The sequence below is a fragment of the Camelina sativa genome, chromosome 20 (genome assembly GCF_030686135.1).
Source record: "Camelina sativa cultivar CO46 ecotype springtype chromosome 20, ASM3068613v1".
Classification (NCBI taxonomy): domain Eukaryota; kingdom Viridiplantae; phylum Streptophyta; class Magnoliopsida; order Brassicales; family Brassicaceae; genus Camelina; species Camelina sativa.
The window spans coordinates 7034992-7055543 of record NC_141899.1 but is presented as its reverse complement, the minus strand read 5'-3'; the positions used below and the strand labels follow the sequence as shown (position 1 = coordinate 7055543).

General features: G+C 42.5%; 3 protein-coding genes across 5 annotated transcripts; 1 reads left to right on the top strand and 2 right to left on the bottom strand.

Moving 5' to 3' along the window:
* Window positions 1–717: 717 nt before the first annotated feature.
* On the bottom strand, window positions 718–2236 carry LOC147918537 (uncharacterized). Its single transcript, XM_087503568.1, has 4 exons — window positions 1927–2236; window positions 1682–1819; window positions 1406–1471; window positions 718–1286 (listed from the first exon to the last, which is right to left on the bottom strand). The coding sequence occupies exons 1-4, from the start codon at window positions 2234–2236 to the stop codon at window positions 718–720; spliced, it is 1083 nt and encodes a 360-aa protein (XP_087359694.1).
* Window positions 2237–10217: 7981 nt separating this feature from the next.
* On the top strand, window positions 10218–10835 carry LOC147918536 (uncharacterized). The gene is made up of 2 exons (XM_087503567.1): window positions 10218–10582; window positions 10739–10835. Exons 1-2 carry the CDS (start codon window positions 10218–10220, stop codon window positions 10833–10835), a joined length of 462 nt encoding a protein of 153 aa, XP_087359693.1.
* A 2135-nt stretch (window positions 10836–12970) lies between these two features.
* LOC147918535 (protein DETOXIFICATION 14-like) lies at window positions 12971–20552 on the bottom strand. 3 transcript variants are annotated; one of them, XM_087504553.1, is made up of 7 exons: window positions 19841–20552; window positions 19202–19746; window positions 19006–19092; window positions 18858–18914; window positions 18526–18764; window positions 18230–18435; window positions 12971–17882 (listed from the first exon to the last, which is right to left on the bottom strand). In XM_087504553.1, exons 1-7 carry the CDS (start codon window positions 20084–20086, stop codon window positions 17859–17861), a joined length of 1404 nt encoding a protein of 467 aa, XP_087360679.1. In that variant the 5' UTR covers window positions 20087–20552; the 3' UTR covers window positions 12971–17858. The 3 variants fall into 3 exon arrangements, with proteins under 3 accessions (XP_087360679.1, XP_087360677.1, XP_087360678.1); XM_087504551.1 differs by having other exon boundaries at window positions 12971–13213; XM_087504552.1 differs by having other exon boundaries at window positions 13364–17885.

The window sequence follows — 20552 nt, the reverse complement described above, 5'->3', positions numbered from 1 at the left end:
CGAAGAAAAAGTACAGAAGCAATCAACGACTAAGTACCAAATAACAAAAAAAAAGCCAAAGCAATAACAACAAGCAATAATACTAGGACATCACTCGTTTGCGACATCATCAGCACCTCCACCAGCAGCTTCCGGGAACGGCTCGAGATCATCATCATGAAGCGGTGGCACCACAACCCCGTTCGATTTCGCCGTGAACTCCTTCTCGCCAGCAGCAAGACGCGCCATCCTATCTTCCGGAGTAGCAATACCCCTACTGATCAACTTCGTCAAACATTGCCTATTTCCGGTCACTTGGCTAAGAGTGAGTAAATGGGGCTGTTTCTTGCGTGTTGCGACCACATGCCTCCTAAAACAATCAATACGCTCCTCATGTGCCTTGATCACGACAGCAGCCTTGGCGCGCTCCTCCTCTCCGCGCTCGTCCCTCGCTTTCCTGAGTCGCTCCGACTCGGAGGTGAGCCTGCGCTGGGATTGCTTGAGCGAAGCCGTGAGCTCCTTGACCATCGCTGCGTTGTCTTTGCTTGACCTCTCAGCCTGAGCAAACGCATCCTGAGGAAGCGAGGCCTCCTTCCTAGCAGCGCGCACCTTATCTTCACAATCGCCAGCGAGACGGTTGACCAAGCTCATCGCCTAAGGAATCAAACAGAATAATCAGATTACGACTAAGTAAAGTCCAAATCGGGGTGAGCAGAAGGATCAAATACTAACCTGAAACTATCGACGAATAGCTTGTTCGTACGAATCTTGACAAGTCAGATCGCTAGAGGCACGAAGCGGAACGGAGTCACCATCAATCCTTCCGGCAAGGTCCGCGCAAGCTCGCGGATTCCCAATGAACGCTTGATCCTTCACATCATAGCGAAATGAGAAGGAGTGATCAATCTCCACATGACCATCCTCCGTCTGCGGATCGAATTCCCTGGGCCCATCTTCCCAGTAATGGGGACGCCTAGAACTACCTCCAGCATCACTCCGAGGACTCGAACGTAATGATCTCTTCCGGGAGTGATCGCCACCAGCTGCTGAAACATTCCTACGAGACCCCGAGGAAGGCTTCTTCGCGGCACGAGCAGCAGCAACCTCGGCATAACGGGATCTGCGGTCAGTCTCACCCACGGGAGTTGGTACCTCGCCATCCTCGAGCTCCACAGCAACGACCTCCAAGCCGGTCTTGGTGTTTGGCGCAACAACCTCGGTAGCAACAGCTGGCACCTCCTTAGCATCGAACAGGTCAGCGTAACATGGCATCAGACAGTCTCCCATTTGCAATCCAGTCCGCGAACCTGTAGGATAAATAGATGCCTTAGTCACGAAAACACATAAATCCCGAAAATAAGGATAGACCAACGAAACTCACAAGTCTTGAGATGAGAAAGAACTCTCGGCCACCGCAAAGCCTTACACCAAAGAAAAGGAACACCATTGTCAACAGTGCTCAAATCGCGTGCAGCTGAAGATGGCGGTTTTCCTGCAAAAATAAAACGTACAGTCAGAAAACAAAGTTAGGAACACCAAAACGATAGGAACCCAACCCAGCAACGGCTACCGGGGGTGAAGTTCCAAGAAGAAGGACAGGTCATGCCGGGATCTTCGACCGATGTGTCGTTTATCTCCATGAAGAAAAACCGCCTCCGCCAATCGTTGATATGACTCTTCTACCCATTCATGATCGTGAGACCGGCCGCACAACAAGCAACGCATAGCCCCGATCTATCACGAATAAATCGAGTCAGCAACTCGAAGAAGTCCGTGCTCATCTCGATCTTCATATGAGTACCAATTATCGCAAGCCCCACTGCATTACGTACGGCGACAACTGCAAAAACGCAATCTTCCGACGTGCACAAAAGCTCGTCAGAAATTCCGGAATAGGAAACCACAGGCCACCATCGGTAAAATAATCTTCGTAAACGCAAAGATGACCTTCTGGGCAGTCCCATGGGCGCGTGTCCGCACTCGGTAACACGAACTTCAGACCACTTGGCACTCGGAAGAGATCAAGGATGCGGACGACGGAACCCTCATCGCATAAGGTACTCCCGGCGTCACGGGAGATGCGTTCCTTGTTCCCTGTACGGTCTCTGCGACGTCTCGGAATTCCGTCACCAATAGCTACACCAGCAACATGGGCTTTGCCCCCAACATTTACAGAAGCCCAAGCAGAAGATTTCAGGAAGATTTGGGCCAGAAGTCTTGGATTCGGCCCAACAGGCCGCAGGGGCAAAATCGTCATTTTGTCAAGAGACATAAGAAACCCTAGGTCAAGGTCCCACTATTAATACCTGATGTCATGGTCACGTCTAGGGATCCGAAATTCTAGGCAATTAGAGAGAGAAAAGGCTGTTATTTTCGTATTGAGCATTTTAGCTCCATAATTGTCATTTTCTGTAAAACCCTTCAGTGAGATTCTTACGTTAAATAAAAGGACCAGATCCGATTCATCCTACTTGATTCATATAATTTATATTGTCGATTTCATACATCAACAGTTATCTCGGTGCTCTTGCAATTCTTTCGTTTATGATGCTTCGGAGGATAGATGAGCTGTGATTAGTGAGCGAAATGCCAAAATCCATTTCACATGCGATCCATTTCAAGAGCTCTTCTTTGAAACTACATTGCTAATGCCCATGTCCTATTTGTCACATTGCCTACACTAATGATACTAGGATTTTTGTATGTCCTACCAGGTTCAATTAACCTTATGAAGTTGTAATACTTAAGGTGCCAATCCAGTTGGGATGATGCTATCACTCAAGATGCAATCAAGTAATCACAAGTCAAGCCAATTCAAAAAGAGTGTTTTTCTAACAATCCTAGAATGATCAAAATGCAAAACGGAAATGAACTACAAAACTAGAAACGAAAATGCATGACTAGAAGCGAATATGAATAAGTGAAACTAAAACAATTCTAGGCATGAACTAAATAGCAAGAACAGAAACGGTCTCAGGAATGCAATATCAATCAAAAATATTGAAGTCTTAAGGATGGGAGTAATTGATGTCGGCGGAGTCTCTTAGTCTACAAAGTGTTTAACATGCCACAAGCAAACTATCCCTAGACAATGAACATCACGACTTAGCTAATCCAATCTCTTGGCAGAGGCACTCAGACTCAAACACTTCCAAACCTAGCTCTCGCTAGAGAAACATGGTTAAGCAGGCATGACAAACAAGTTCATTCACGTCAACAAACATCCTAGACAACTAATCTCTTAGGCTAGGAATGTAAGTCTCTCGCAGTAGTTGGTCAGACATTTCATCAAACACCTTTTGGGTGTGAAAATATCTAAGACCTAGTTCCAATTGATCAGAGAGAAACTAGTATTTATAACTCTAGTCAAGAAGGGAATCATACGAATCTAAGCTTAAACACCCTACACATTAAGATCCCCCACCTAATCTATCCGATCCTCAAGAACTCTAACACTACTCGGATCTAGAAATCATCATCAATGATACAAAATCAGAAAACATTGAATAAAACATCATTAGAAAGCTAAAAATGGGATGAACAACTTTGTAGAAGAAATCAAATGCAAAAACTGAATAAACTCAACAATATCGGATTACAAAGTCTCAAAACATTTTAAGTGGCTAGTAAACCTTAAGGAAAAGAACAAAAACGAGATAAGAGATCTCTTGGGCAAAGACTTAACCAAAATGTATATATAGTCCAACATGGAAAGCCCTAAAACATAAAACAACAAGGTAAAGAGTCGGTTTGAGAATCTCCTGAAGCGTGTGAGACGGAGCGTCTTCCTTCTTGACATGTGCGATCGAGTCAGTGCGCGTCGAGTGGAATGCAATCTTAACGTGGCTTGACCCAGGTGGCAGGAATGATGCGCGGAGAGGCTGGCTCGACTGGTGGCTCGACTGGTGCGTTTCTGACGTTTCCTAGATACCTGAAATAACTCTAATATGCAAGATGTATGCAAGACCAATGCAAAGACTACCTAGATGTGCATATTATGCAAAAGATACTGAAAACAACGCAAAACAATGAGTTAAGAGAAAAAAATGAATAACAAATGCATGATGAAAGAGAGTTAAAATATATACATATCAACTCCCCCAAACTTATTCTTTGCTTTCCCTCAAGCTAATAACAAGAACAAAGTATGGAAGAGAGGTTTGAAAATGGGGTCTCATAACCTAAAACTTGCTGAATAAAATAGTTAGAATCAAGGTCCTTGTTTTTAATCTATGATGCATGGTGAGGGAACTTTATTTAAACACTTTAGACAAGTTCGTCACAACCTGAAACGATTCCAATCTTTAATCTACACATGCATTCCTATCAATCATTCCCTTTAACATTCATTAACAAAGAACCATGAATCAAGCTATGCAATGTCATCAAACTCATTTGGCTAGGGTAAAAGGTTAGAGACAAAGATGGTCTCCTTCTCAAGTTGTTTTATCAATACAGAACAAGGTTCTCTCATGAAAAGGAGTTGAGCTTAAGAGAAGGCTAAAGGTTGAAACCAACTGATACATACAAGAGCAACGCCCTGTCTACCCAAAGGTCCCCAAGGAAACTCAGCCCTAGCATTCTAACCCAGAAGTTGGTCCTATCTCTACCCTTCATCAGAAACATCATCTCAAACCCATTCTCTTACTCTTTGCATTTAGTCTTAGGAGGAGTTCACTTCTTATCATTCTAGCGGATTGGAAAATCTTTATTATCACTTTTTCTTTTCTTCTAAGGACTCTAGATATCTTAAGTGTTTTTACTTTTTTTTCTTTGTCTAATCTTTTTATTTTATTGCTCAGAACCAATAACTCTTTTTACTTTGCTCAAACCCAAATCCTTTACTAGACTTTTAAACTTTGAAAACACATCCCTCCTAAAGACTCTTTACCCTTTTGCGTTCTCTTTTACTCTTCACTTTTTTGCACAATTTCATCCCAATACCCAAAATCGAGTTCTCACCTAGTTCTGCTAGTATGGATAAAGCGAACTAGAATACACAGGATCCTACTCTTATCGGTTAAAACCTAACACTTTCTAGCAAGCTCAACTCAAAAAAGGCCTGACACTCAAGAATATAATTAGCTTGAAAGAACGGTTGGTTAAAGATGCGGGGAACTGTTCCAAAGATAGGAATCAGCTACTTGGATTGACAAGGGTGGTAAAAATGTGAAAGACAATCCAAGTATGTATATGGTATCCATGAGTTCAACTTCAATGCATAACAAGATAATTGCAAGTCAGTATTAGGTTTAGATAGATAGCAAATGACGTCAATTCAAAACATGTTTCAATCAAGAGTAGAATGCAATTTCAAGAATTCAAAACCTGGTTCAGTCTTACATTTCAAGTTCAATCAACAAGCATCAAAGAACTAATAACAAGGGCTTTGATCCTATCCTATTGAATCCATCATGCTAACAAGGTTACAATCATCATCAACCCCTATGCTAAATGAAACAACCCTATATGAATAACACTAGACTTAATCATAATATGCAAGTGCAAACTACATGAACACTCTGTTTTCATGGAAATTTTCGATTTTTTCAATTTTTTTTGGTTTTTCTATGCAAATAGATGGATGCAAACTCAAACATGATGCAAAAAGTTGAAATAAGAATCACAAAACACAACATCATATACATCATCTCAAACTCTCCCCCAAACTTAAATTACACAGTCTCCTGTGTAAAAAAAATTGCAGAAGGATTTGAGAATCACAACAAAAACAATGCATGAATGAAATGGTATATACAAAGCGAAGGTGGGTACCTCAGTAGTAGAAGAAGAAGTCGGTGATAGGCTGCTCGCCCAAGGAGGAGCGTGAAACTGACTCTATCCCTCGCCTTGTTCGGGAACCATGGGAGTGACCTAAGCTGGTTGGTCGACTTGTTGCTCAACCGCTTGCGTGTTCTGATACACGTTCTGCTGCTCGTCACACTGCATGTCATCAACTCTGGACTCACCATGGTCTGATACCAACACAATAACCTCCATAGGCTGATAATCACCTTAATGTCCGATCTGTTGCTCAACCCCGTGCATGCCCTGATGATCACCCTGAGCTTCAACCCTCTGCTCAACCTCAACCTCTTGCTCATCTCGAGCTGCAGAGCGACGTGCTGATCGATGACTAGAAGAGGCTCTATTCCTGGAACCTCGCGAACCTCGTCTCCTTCTCTCCCTAGACTCATGAGATGAGTGTCATGAAGGAGCGGGTGAAGGCTGACGCTCCCGTGACACATATGAAGATTGATGTGCTGGAGAGGAAATCGGAGAGGGTGCTCTCTAACGAGGTTGCTCGAGGCTCGTGGAGGCGCACTCTGGCATTGGTCTGGTGTCCTCGGGGATAGACCTAGGGATGGCGGTAGTGGATGTCGAACAGCTGAACTTACGCATGAAGTTCGTGATAGTCTTGGTGAAGCTGCTGAGCACCTTATCTCTTGCCTTTCCCCATCGCTGAAGCTTGTTGAGGCGTTCATGAGCTGCCCTGACCCCCTTCGCCATTCTTTCTTCTGAGTACTCCTCAAAGTGGAACTGCTCAAGGCGGTACTCCTCTGTGTCCTCCTCCATGTGCTCTGCTCCTACATCTGCGACGTCTATATGTTGCTCCTCAGCCTCATTATCATACAGGGTATCTGCGAGAGGGATGAACTCAACATGTTCACCCCTCAAAATAGTAGTCAACTCGACGCAAGGGAGGAGTAATCTCGAGGGACCGACCTCAAAATGCACAAACTTGTAAAGCAACCATCCCTGTCTCAAACCCCGCTCCAGAGTGCGCAACTGCCGCAAGTTGTTTACCTCGATCCAACGTGGTGGGTGTGACTCAGATAGTAATGTAACACCAGCAGCCTCAAGAAACCAAGTCACCACGCTGCCCATGCACATCACTCCTGAGAGTGGTTGATGTTGAGTCTTGAGACCCAAGACTTGTACGACATTATGTAGTTGAGGAGGTAAAGCGAGACAGAAGTGTTGGACGTGTCACCTTGCAGGTCAGTGCCATCCATTGCCGTGAACTAGAGTTCCTTAAGCGCTAGATCAATCATCTCAAGCTCGCCGTTCGTGATGTATCCCTTAATCTCCTTGTCGTAGAATGCATTGGCTACCGCCTTCTAGAAGTAACGCAACATTGGGCTTCTCAGGTTCCTCGCCTTTGTTTTCGATGAAGTGAATGTGGGCGTGCTTCCAATCGTTGCCCAGAGTGCTGATATTTCGTTCTCATCAAACTGCAGCGTAGTCCCCATTCCACTGGGAAATCCAAATATCTCTTCGACGGTCTTGAAGGTAAGAGTGTAGAACTGGCCTTGAATGCGGAATGTAATGTAGCCTAGACCTCCATCAGACATCGTGCTCGGCTCATCCGCATACAAGTGCATCTTCAGAGTAGAGAGGAACTGGATTGTCTCCTTCCTGTATCCATGCTTCGGGTGTTAATGATTTTCTCCAGATGGCACCGCCTAAATAGATACTGAAAATCTTCCGCAATCATGAGTTGCTCCATAGTCTCAGCATGGGGATATCTTGTTCCATTGAACTCCAACTGCTGAAACAGCTCCTAATACTCCTTGGGAGTCAATTTTGCCTCAGATGATTTCCGTCGTACAGATTTCCTGGGCGCTTGCCCTGAGCGCAACTCAGGTTCCTCCTGTTCGTAATCACTGTCCTCCTCTTTAGAGTTAGAAGCTGGTAACGGTCTCTTCCCGCGACTATTGCTCTTAGTGAGAGGTTTGGCAGGTCTGCTTGACCCCGCTGCTTGTCTGGAACCATCAACAGTTTCTTCGACCATGTTCTTCTTTTTTAAGAAACGTTTCGCCATAAATTTAAACGATGAGCGTTCTCCGGCCTTATCTATGGCGAAGCATTTCTTAGAAATTAAAAACATGGTCAAATAAGCTGTTGACGGTACCAGACAAGCAGCAGGGTCAAGCAGACCTGCCAAACCGCTCACCAAGAGAAAGAGTCTCGGGAAGAGACCGGTACAAGCTTCTAACTCCAGAGAGGAGGACAGTGATTACGAACAGGAGGAACCTGAGTTGCGCTCAGGGCAAGCGCCCAGGAAATCTGTACGACGAAAATCATCTGAGACGAAATTGACTCCCAAAGAGTATTACGAGCTGTTTCAGAAGTTGGAGTTCAATGGAACAAGATATCCCCATGCTGAGATGATGGAGCAACTCGAGATTGCGGAGGATGTTCAGTATCTATTTAGACGGTGCCATCTGGAGAGAATCATGAACACCCCAAAGCATAGATACAGGGAGGAGACAATCCAGTTCCTCTCTACTCTGGAGATGCACTTGTATGCGGATGAGCCGGGCATGATGTCTGATGGAGGTCTAGGCTACATTACATTCCGCATTCACGGCCAGTTATACACTCTTACCTTCAGGATCGTCGAAGAGATATTTGGATTTCCCAGCGGAATGGGGACTACGCCGCAGTTCGATAGGAACAAAATATCAGCACTCTGGGCGACGATTGGAAGCACGCCCACATTCACTTCATGAAAAAACGAAAACGACGAACCTGAGAAGCCCAATGTTGCATTACTTCCAGAAAGCGGTGGCCAATGCATTCTACGCCTAGAAGATTAAAGGATACATCACGAACAGCGAGCTTGAGATGTTTGATCTAGCGCTTAAGGGACTATTATTCACGGCAATGGATGGCACCGAGCTGCAAGGTGACATGTCCAACACTTCCATCTTGCTCTACCTCCTCAACTACATAATGTCGTACAAGTCTTGGGTCTCGAGACTCAACAGCAACCACTCTCCACGAGTGATGTGCATGGTCGGCGTGGTGACTTGGTTTCTTGAGGCTGCTAGTGTTCCATTACTATTCGAGTCACAGCACCATGCTGGATCGACGTGAACAACTTGCGGCAGTTGCACACTCTGGAGCGGGGTTTGAGGCAGGGACGGTTGCTTTACAAATTTGTGCATCCTGAGGTCGGTCCCTCGAGATTACTCCTCCCTTGCGTCGAGTTGACTACTATCTTGAGGGGTGAACATGTTGAGTTCATCCCTCCCACGGATAACCTGTATAATTATGAGGTTGAGGAGCAATATACAGATGTCGCGGATGCAGGAGGAGAACCGATAGAGGAGGACACAGAGGAGTACCACCCAGAGCATTTCCACTTCGAGGAGTACTCAGAATCAAGAATGGCGAAGAGGGTCAGGGCAGATCATGAATGCCTTAACAAGCTTCAGTGATGGGGAAAGGCAAGAGACAAGGCGCTCAACAGCTTCACCAAGACAATCAAGAACTTCATGTGTAAGTTCAGCTGCTCGACATCCACTACCGCCATCCCTAGGTCTATCCCCAAGGACACCAGACCAATGCCAAAGTGCGCCTCCACGAGCCTCGAGCAACCTCGTCAGAGAGCACCCTCTCCGATTTCCTCTCCAGCACATCAATCTTCATATGTGTCACGGGAGCGTCAGCCTTCACCCGCTCCTTCACGACACTCATCTCATGAGTCTAGGGAGAGAAGGAGACGAGGTTCGCGAGGTTCCAGGAATAGAGCCTCTTCTAGTCATCGATCAGCGCGTCGCTCTGCAGCTCGAGATGAGCAAGAGGTTGAGGTTGAGCAGAGGGTTGAAGCTCAGGGTGATCATCAGGACATGCACGGGGTTGAGCAACAGATCAAACATCAAGGTGATTATCAGCCTATGGAGGTTATTGTGTTGGTATCAGACCATGGTAAGTCCAGAGTTGATGACATGCAGTGTGACGAGCAGCAGAACGTGTATCAGAACACGCAAGCGGTTGAGCAACAAGTCGACCAACCAGCTTAGGTCACTCCCATGGTTCCCAAACAAGGCGAGGGATAGAGTCAGTTTCACGCTCCTCCTTGGGCGAGCACCAACTCCTTCTTCTACTACGAGGTACTCCCACCTTCCCTTTGTATATACTATTTCATTCATTCATTGTTTTTGTTGTGATTCTCAAATTCTTCTGCAAATTTTTCTTACACATGAGACTGTGTAATTTAAGTTTGGGAAGGGTTTGAGATGATGTATCTAATGTTGTGTTTTTTTATTCTTATTTCAAGTTTTTGCATCATGATGGATCAGCCGGTTCAAACGCAAGAGGGCAATCACAATGTAAGGCTAGGTGGAACAAGATAAACCACCAAGTCAACAAGTTTGTGGGATGTTACGCACAAGCGTGTACAAGAAGGAAGAGTGGAGAATCAGAAGATGATGTCTTGACAATGGCTTATGAAGAAGCCATTTCTCCTTGTACATTGCTGGAGGGAGCTGAAGCACGATCAGAAATGGATCACAGAAGAATGTAGCCACAAGCGGACTAAGCTTGCATCTGAGGCTCCTACTTCGAGCAATGATAGAGCTGAGAAGAGGCCTCCAGGGGTTAAAGCTGCTAAGAACAAAGGGAAGAGACCGACTGTTAGTATTGATGTCGACGATGGTTATGTCCGTAAGTTAGACAAGATCATTGCAATGAAGGATCAAGAACAAGTAGCTAAAGAGAAGCACGGCAAAATGAGATTGCTAGACAGCCTGCTTAACAAGAGTGAACTAACACCCGCTGAAGTTGCTCTTATAGACAAACTTGTAGATCAAATGTTGACAAACATTTAGGTTTCAATTATTTTCATTTGTTATGTTTAACTCTTGTGTGTCTTTCTCATGTTTTCACTATTCTATGTCTCTCATGTTTTTATGTTTTGTGTTTAATAAGTTTTGTTGTGCTTAAATCTACCTGTATTCTTTTGTTTCAGGTTTCGGGAACACAAATGTAGCTGTGGAACATGTCACGTGAAGAGAAGAAGTTTGCTTGATGTGGAACATGTCACGGATGTTGAACATGTCACGTGAAGTAGTTTGTTTGCTTGTGTCTTTTGAGTGTATGGCTAGGATGGCTTTTGCGTGTCGGTTAGGACAGTATGGCTTTTGCCTTTTGTAAGGGATGTATTGCTTTTGGTTGTATTTGTTTGGCAAGGACAGTCACATGTGTATTTGTTTCACAAGAGGACAGTCACGGCTTTGCTTTTGTAAGGGTTGTATTGCTTTTGGTTTTATTTTAACCCGTGAAGTAGTTTGTTTGCTTGTGTCTCGAGTCTTAAGTCTATATATTGGACATTTTTCTTTTCCATTTGCAACCAAATTTGCATTGTGTTCCGATTCTTCTCAAGTTTTTTCTCTTCACTTTCCTCCTATCTTCACTACTCAAACTCCTCCTCTACCAAAGAAAAATCCTTCTCTATTAGAAAAAATCTGTCTCCATTACTCCTTCTCTACTCAAACTTCCCATAAGCCTTCTACTATACCCAAATTGCCAAAAAATGTCTAATTGGAGTTCCGATCAAGAAGTTGATGATATTGTAGAAGAGGAAGTTGATAGTATAGTGGAGGAGATCCAATACAACTACACTCACCCAGATGTACCACTAGCTCCAATAATTCGAAGAGTGCACATTGAGAGAGACCGCGAAGAAGGCCACACTCGGTTGTGGAATGATTATTTTAGTGATAATCCGACTTACACAAACGCTATGTTCCATCGTCGCTTTAGAATGAACAAACCATTGTTCCTTCGTATTGTTACCGCTATTGAGAATGGAGTCCCATACTTCAGACAAAGGCGAGATGCTACTGGAAGGCTTGGTCTTTCTGCACTTCAAAAATGTACGTAAGCTATTCGCTTGATGGCTTACGAATATTCGGCAAATGCGATGGATGAATATTTACGACTCACTGAAACAACCTCCCACAAATGCCTTCTACATTTTGTTGAGGGAGTTATAAATCTGTTTGGCGACGAGTATCTCAGAAGACCTACAGCGGAAGACCTCCAACGATTACTGAATATTGGAGAACATCGCAGTTTCCACGGAATGATAGGGAGCATAGATTGCATGCATTGGAAGTGGAAGAATTGTCCCACTGCATGGAAAGGACAATATACACGTGGATCTGCTAAACCGTCAATCATATTAGAGGCTGTGGCATCACAAGATTTATGGATTTGGCACGCATTTTTTGGACCACCGGGTTCGTTAAATGATATCAATGTCTTGGACCGCTCCCCGGTGTTTGATGATATCCTAGAGGGCCAAGCTCCAAGAGTTAGATATGTTGTCAATGGACGGCAATACAAAATGGCGTACTACCTCACAGACGATATCTATCCCAAATTGGCAACTTTCATCCAATCTATTACACTTCCACGTGGTCGAAAAGCAAAACTCTTTGCTCAATGGCAAGCAGGATGTCGTAAAGATGTAGAGCGTGTATTTGGAGTCTTGCAAGCTCGATTTGCAATCGTGAAGAATCTCGCACTTTTTTGGGATAAAGGAAAAATAGGGAAAATAATGAGAGTATCTATCATCCTGCATAACATGATAGTGGAAAACAAACGACATGACTACAATTTCTACGATCCAACGGAATTCCATCACGGAGAAGGAAGCGAAAGTTCTCATGTCGATTTATCATATTCTACAGATACGCCAACAAATCTACATAATATGATGGGCATTCGAAATGATGTTCATGATACAGAAATGCATGATCTTTTGCAAAAAGACTTGATTGAGCATATCTGGCAAAAATTTGGTGCAACCGCACAATAAATCTTATTCCAAATTCTGTTTAATATTTTCAATTTTATAAAATATGTTTACTATTCCGAATTTTGTAAAATATGTTTAATATTCTAAAGTTTGTAAAGTATTGTTTTCTATTTTATGTAATATAAAAATTTTAAATAATTGTTTTATCATTTTAGATAATTAAAGTTTGATAATTAATAAACACAAATTAAAAAAATTATTATTTAAATGTTTAAGTAACCTTTTTTGGAGTTCTCTAGTAATAAAGTGATTTTGCTTAAGTTTCTTACAGTTACTTTACTTTACTTAATTTATGATTATTTATATAATTAATTAATGTGAGAGTAGCTATGGTGGATTACTCCACTAATGATGGTCTTAGCTCCCATCCATTCACACTTGGAGCAAATCGTATATGATTAGGGAGTATAAATCTTTTGTAAAGGGGCTCGACCGCTAGAGGACAAAACTAATGTGAACATTCAATTCCTCATTACTATACTTGAAAACAACAGCACAAATAAACACACACGACATTTAATGGAGAAGATGGTGATTGAACTTTTGATTAGTTTAGCTGATCACTTCATTATCTTGCTCTTCAAACTCATCACCCATAACTCTTTCTCTAGCCTTTCTCGCCTGCCCACAAATATCATTAATTCATACAAATATCAAAACACATCACTTTCACTTTTACTTCCGGAACCTACTATTTTAACATCTGTAAAGGACATCACTCTCGCTTTTACTTTCCAAACCTACTAATGAATTAACTATAAGATCAAAGACTTGAAATAAAAGAACATCTTTTCTTATTGATTTAGAAAACTTCTCAAAAACTAAATCTCTCAAGTCACATAGAACACCTCTCTATTGACCCTTACATATATATAGTGAATTAGACAACTCCTAATTCTAATAGGCTTATAACACAAAGCCTTATCTAAATAAGCTTTTCCTTATCTAAATCTTGTTTGTGTATCCTTGACCCTTATCTCCTTAAGTTCCCCCTTAAGAGATTACTTCTATCACAAGTTGGAATTATCCAACATTCTCCCCCTTAATTCCAACATGAACTATGGGAAGCTTGATCTCTTCAACTCCAAGTAAACTCCTCATTTCCTTGAACTTAATCCGTCCTAGAGGTTTTGTAAGAATGTCGGCCTTCTGTTCTTCTCCTGGCACATGATCAACTTCAATTTGATCATTCTCTACACATTCTCGAATGAAATGATACTTGGCGAGCATGTGTTTTGTTTTCCCGTGAAAGACTGGGTTCTTGGTTAAAGCTATGGCTGCCTTATTATCAACTCTAAGCAGGATCTTCTCTCCTTGTAAGCTTAGTATCTCACTCAGCAACTCTTTCACCAGATAGCTTGTTTGGCAGCCTCCGTAGCGGCCATGAATTCTGCTTCACACGATGACAGTGCCACAGTCGGTTGTTTCTGTGTTGTCCAAGTAATAGGTGACGATCCGTAGTAAAACACGTGACCTGAGGTACTCCTCCCATCATCAATATCAATGTTGTGACTGCTGTCACTATACCCAGTAATTTTCCTCGATCCATCTTTCATGAAAAACAAACCATAGCTTGTTGTTCCTCTTAAGTACCTTAGAACATGTTTAATAGCCTGTCCGTGAGAAACTCTTGGACTCTGCATATAACGGCTAAGGACACCAACAGCAAAGGACAAATCCGGTCTTGTGTGGAGAAGGCATCTCAAACACCCAATGGTTCTTCTATACCTTGTAGCATCTATTTCTTTCTCTTTCTCTGCTTTTGACAAACTCTGTCCCGGCTCCATCGGTTCATGAGTTGAATTGCAGGAACCCATTCCTGCATCAATAAGAATCCCTTGAGCGTATGCTTCTTGCTTGATTCTTATTCCATCTTTTCCTTGAAAAACTTCTATGCCAAGGTAATATGTTAGCTTCCCCAAATCAGACATCTCAAACCTCCTTGACATGTCTTCTTTAAACTGCTTAATGATCTTGAGTGAAGTCCCTGTTACAAATAGATCATCAACGTAGATGGCTACAATCAAGAACTCATTCTCCTCCTTCTTACGGTACACCGTTGGTTCCTTCGCACATCTCTTGAAGTTCATTGTCTTAAGAACTTGATCAAGTTTTAAATTCCAAGCTCTAGGGGCTTGACGCAGTCCGTATAAAGCTTTGTGAAGCTTATATACTCGATCATCTTCTCCCTTCTTCTCAAACCCCTCAGGTTGAGTAACATAGACCAATTCCTTTAGTTCACCATTGAGAAAAGCTGTCTTCACATCTAGGTGGTGAATCTCCCAGCCTCTTGTTGCTGCAAGTGCTATCAGTAGCCTAATAGTCTCGACCCTTGCTACCGGAGCAAACACCTAGTCGAAGTCTATGCCTTGTTGTTGCACATACCCTTTTGCAACTAGCCTCGCCTTGTACTTATTCACCGAACCATCAGCCTTCCTTTTGAGTTTATAGACCCACTTAACTCCTATAGGTTTAACTTCGATTGGTTTATCCACAAGCTCCCATGTGTTGTTCCTTATGATCGAATCTATTTCAGCTTTCATAGCATCAATCCACTCTTTTATCTTTCCAGCTTCAAGATAATTCTCTGGTTCTCCATCAATTGTTAAGAACAACTTGCAACTTTCTGCTTCTGCGAACAAGACATAATCATTCAGATGGCGTGGTTTTGTTACCACACGACCAAACCTGGTCACCAAGGGTTGTACTACTTCAACTTGTGGTTGTACTACTACAACTTGTGGTTGAACTTGGTTCTAGACAATCGCATCACCCTCATTATCTTCTTCTTCCTCTTGATTACCATGATTAGCATGTTGGTCTGCATTTTGCTGGTCGTTTTCTTGACCATTGTCATGTCCGCCACCATCTTCTATAAAACCTTCTTGAAAAAGCCTAAACATACCAGGTTTTCCATCATCTGACTTGTTTCTCGTAGATGACCAATCCCAAGTCTTACTTTCATCAAAAATCACGTCTCTGCTGACAACTACTCTCTCAGCAATAGGATCATAGAGTCTATAGGCCTTAGAACCTGGTTCTGTTCCAAGGTTAATCACTCTCCTCGATCTATCATCCAGCTTCTTCAATTGTGGTCCATTGATCTTTGCGTATGCGACACAACCGAGCACTCTCAAGTGTTCTATGTTTGGTTTCTTGGACATGAAACATTCATAAGGAGTTTGACCATTTAGTGCTTTTGTAGGAACTCGATTAATGAGGTAAGTCGAGTGCCGTACAGCTTCTCCCCACATATCATTCGGAATCAACATCCCCTTCATCAAACTTCTTGTCATCTCCATCAAAGTGCGGTTCCTTCTCTCAACCACACCGTTCTGTTGAGGCGTATACGGCGCTGTTAGGTGTCTGGCTACACCATTCTCCTCACAGAAACGATTGAACTCTCCTGAGGTAAACTCTCCTCCTCTATTGGTTCTGAAAGTTTTGATGGCTAAACTACTCTGTTTCTCGACAAACTCCTTGAAGCGTTTAAAACGAACAAATGCTTCACTTTTTTCCCTAAGCAACATTGTCCACATATACCTAGAGAAATCGTCAATTAAGACAAAGACGTAGCGGTTGTTAGCCGGTGTTGAAGGTGAAATCGGACCACACAAGTCTCCATGTACCAGATCCAAAGGCTGTGATGCACGGAAACTTGCTTTTCCTGGGAACGATCCTCTTGTCTGCTTCCCAGCTAAGAACACCTCACACATACCCTGCTCGTGTATAATGCTTGGCATACCTTCAACCATATCCTTCTGTACCATGTTCTTCATAACATTGAAACTGACATGTCCTAACCGAGCATGCCAACGCCGTGTAGCCTCATCACTGTCGATCTGTAGACACATCGGCAAACTAATCTCCATCGGGGTCTTGTACAAGCGATTTGGTGATCTGATAACTCTTACAAGCAGCCGTCCACATGGGTCTAGAAGTGTTAGAAAATCCTTCTTCATGTTCACCTCACACCCTTCTTCTGTTGCTTGTCCTAAACTCAATATGTTGTGTTTGAGATCAGGTATATAATAAATCTCTTTGAGTGCTTGTATTTCTCCTGTTTTGCAAACAAAGTTAATAGTTCCCTTCCCAACAATGTCAACATATGAGCCATCACCAAACCTCACTTTCCCCTTAATCCTTTCATCCAAACTGCAAAAGAATTCTCTGTTTCCTGACATGTGATTACTTGCTCCATTATCTAGATATCAAATACTTGCATTGCCTTTGTTGATATCGTAGTTCTCCGGAATCACCTTGTCTTCATTGAGGAAAACAACTTCGTGCATATAGAGTCCATCTGCTTCTTGTGTCTCATTTAGGTTTGACTCTTGATTATGATTCTGTATCGGCTTGTTGGTGCAAGTCGTCGCATAGTGTCCAGGTTTGTCGCATCTCCAACAGATTACTTTGGATAAATCCTTCTTCTGTTGTTTTTGATTCTCTTCTGTGGTTTCTCCTCCTTGGTTTTGGCTGTTGAATCTCCCTCGACCCCAGCCTCTACCGAAACCACCTCTGCCAGAGTTACCTCTACCGTAGTTGCCTCTGCCTCTGCCTCTGGATCCTCCTCTAAAACCTCCATATCCTCCACGATTATTAGAGGTGTTAGTAAACATCAGCTTGCCTTGGTCTTCGACTGTCTTTACTTCGCCAATTCGTTCTTCATAAGCCTTTAACCTCCTAACTATGTCTACAAACGGTGTTGTGTTTAAGTCGAGGACTTGCTCTAGGGAGGCTACCATGTGTATAAATTTTTCTCTAGGTAAGCCTGTTAGAAACTTCTTTACCAACTTTGGTTCTTCAATGGTCGCTCCCAAAGAAGCTGATTGCGATGCAAGCCCTGAAATATTGCCTGCAAAGTCATCCACCGAATCTGTTTCACTCATCTTCAAACGTTCTAGTTCTGCTAACAAGGTTTGAAGTCTTGCCTCCTTAACACGTTCCGCTCCTTGGTGACGTGATCGGATGGCTCCCCCAAGAGATTTGGCTGAATCTTGCTCTCCTATTTGCAAGATAAGTGACTCTGGAACAGACTGAAACAGAAGTGCAGTCGCATTCGTTCTTCTTTTCATCTGTGGATCCAGGTTCAATAACATCCCATACCTCGCTGACTCGAAGTATGATCTTCATCCTCATCGACCAAACTATGTAGTTGGTCGGTGTGAGTAACGGACATTGGATCGATGGTGCTCCAAGATCCTTCGTTCGTAATGGTGGATTTGCTTCAGCCGCCATGCTTTTTCGTAACTCTTCTCCACCAGTTTTAGTTCAGAAGCACAACCTTGCTCTGCTACCAAATATAAGATCAAAGACTTGAAATAAAAGAACACCTTTTCTTATTGATTTAGAAAACTTCTCAAAAACTAAATCTCTCAAGTCACATAGAACACCTCTCTATTGACCCTTACATATATATAGTGAATTAGACAACTCCTAATTCTAATAGGATTATAACACAAAGCCTTATCTAAATAAGCTTTTCCTTATCTAAATCTTGTTTGTGTATCCTTGACCCTTATCTCCTTAAGCTCCCCCTTAAGAGATAACTTCTATCACAAGTTGGAATTATCCAACATTAACCATGAGATCAACATGTGTATAAAAGGACATTACTTTTACTTTCAATTTACTAACCTGTTGTTTCCAGTTGGTGAGGATGACGATAAGACCGAGCAAAACCGCTTGCACAAAGGACCCAACTGTGATCCCAATCCAGAGTCCTCTTCCTCCCATTTTAAACCTAAAAGCTAATAGTATAGCAGTTGGTATGCCACAGAGATAGTATGCAGCTAGGTTCACATAAGCCCCTATATCTTGCCTCCCTGATCCTCTAGCCACACCTGCAATCCCAAACCCCTTCATTAACACATTGTTGATCCTTAAAACTAGTTTCTTAATGAATTTTTAACATTATAGAAGGAGACTCTAACCCGAAAGAACCCCGTGAAGGGCAGTAAATATGACCGATAAAGCAACCAGCGGAGCCATTGATCTTACATAATCCACAACTTCGATTTCAGAGCTGAATAGGTAACCAAATACGTTTCTTGCTGCTAAAACTATTGCACTCACCATTATTGATTCTACACCTGTAATAACCATCGATGTATAAACCGCCATTCGAGCTTGTTTCGGGTTTCCAGCTCCTAACTCGTTTGCTACTCTTGTACTGCAACGCCAACAACAGCAGAGAGAAGGGTCTTAGGTTCAAAGATAGATATGTCCTATTTTGCAAAATTGGGAAATTGAGAAAAGAAAGAACCTTGCTGCTTCGCCTAGACTCTCTGGTATTTGGTACAAGGAGGAGATTGTTGATAGACTGATAAAGAAGGGACACAACAACAACTGAGTTGTATGTATGATAACGATCCATTCCAAAACAAAGTCATTAGGATATAATAAAAACATACCACACTGAGAGAACTGAGGTTTCTAGCTTCGGATTTGGTAGAATTCCTGAAAGCAGGACTAAAAACTCGAATGACCACCACTCGAGGCTAGTTCAACACCAAAAGAAGAGACAAAGATTCTCAAGTCAAGACTCAACTTTCAGTAACTCTGTAACCAAACCAACCAAAAGAGGCATGAAGAGAAGTTTTATATTACCACATCATAGAGGCAGATGGGATTCCAAACCGAAAAAACTCTCCCATTCCTTCAAACAAACTCATGGAGATGGGTGCACGGCTCTTGCTACAGCTGGAAGAAAACTTCATGTACAATCCAAGAACGGTCACGTTTAACCAGTAAGAAACACCTATAGCAATAGCTGCACCGAGGCTCCCAAGCCCAAACTTAAAGACCAAACTCCAGCAAAGGACAACGTGAACACAGACAGAAGAAATTGAACTCATAATCAACGGCAAAATCAGACTCTGCGCTTGGAAAAATCTAACAAGCGGCTGCAAAGTAGCATAACCAAAGAGCGCAGGTATGAGCCAAGTTGCAAACTTTCCAGCTTCTTGAGCAACCATAGGGTCTTGTCCAATGGCAGAGAGTATATCACCCATGTAACTCCAAAGAAGAGACAAAGGGATACACACAAGAAACAATGAGACAATCCCTGTGTAAGTATGAACTCCAAGCTTCTCAAATTGTTTAGCTCCATGAGCTTGACCACATAAAGTCTCCAATGCAATAGCCAATCCACACTGTATGGTTACCACCACAAAAACCACAAATCAGAATCATATAACTAAATTAATCAAACGAAACAGATCAAGAGAGAGAGAGAGAGAGACATACGACGAGGCTAAAACCTGTGACGCTGCAGAAAGAAATGGCAATGGCGGTGCTTGAGAGATAAAGCTTACCGAGATGACCAACCATCATTGTCGATATCACAAGAATAACGTACATAGACGAGTTGATCGCAATCATCGGACCAGCAATGTAACCAAGCCTCTGCATCTCCCGCCAAAACCCATCTTTCTTGTTTACTTCTTCTCCATGGCTCCTCACCACGAGCAAGCCCTTCTCCGCCGAATCCATTCCTCTTCCTTCTTCCTCTCCTTCTGCGTCTTGGCTGAGATCTTGAGATTTGATTCAGAAACACCGAACCAATCCCTATATATATTCTTTATACTAATCTTCTTTTCTACACCTTCCGATAAAACCGATACATGCGTCGTCCTCTCTCAGTAAGCCGCCAAAACACTTCCCCTGTATTTATTATGCACATGGCTTATTGTAGCAAATTAAGAAAAGGTTGGAAATTACCAAAGTATACAAATACGAAAATCTTTACGTTCCTTTGAGTAGTTAAGCCGCTTCTATAAATTAATTAAATTTGTTGATTTTTGTTTGAATAAAAAGTATATGGTTGTTTCTTCTTTCTTTACAAGGCATTTAATCAATTAAGAAATGTTCCGTTTATATCGTGAGAAAAAAAAAAAAGATAATTAGCAAATCACGTCATAGCTTGACCTAAAATATTCGTCCCTCAGTTTTTTTGAGA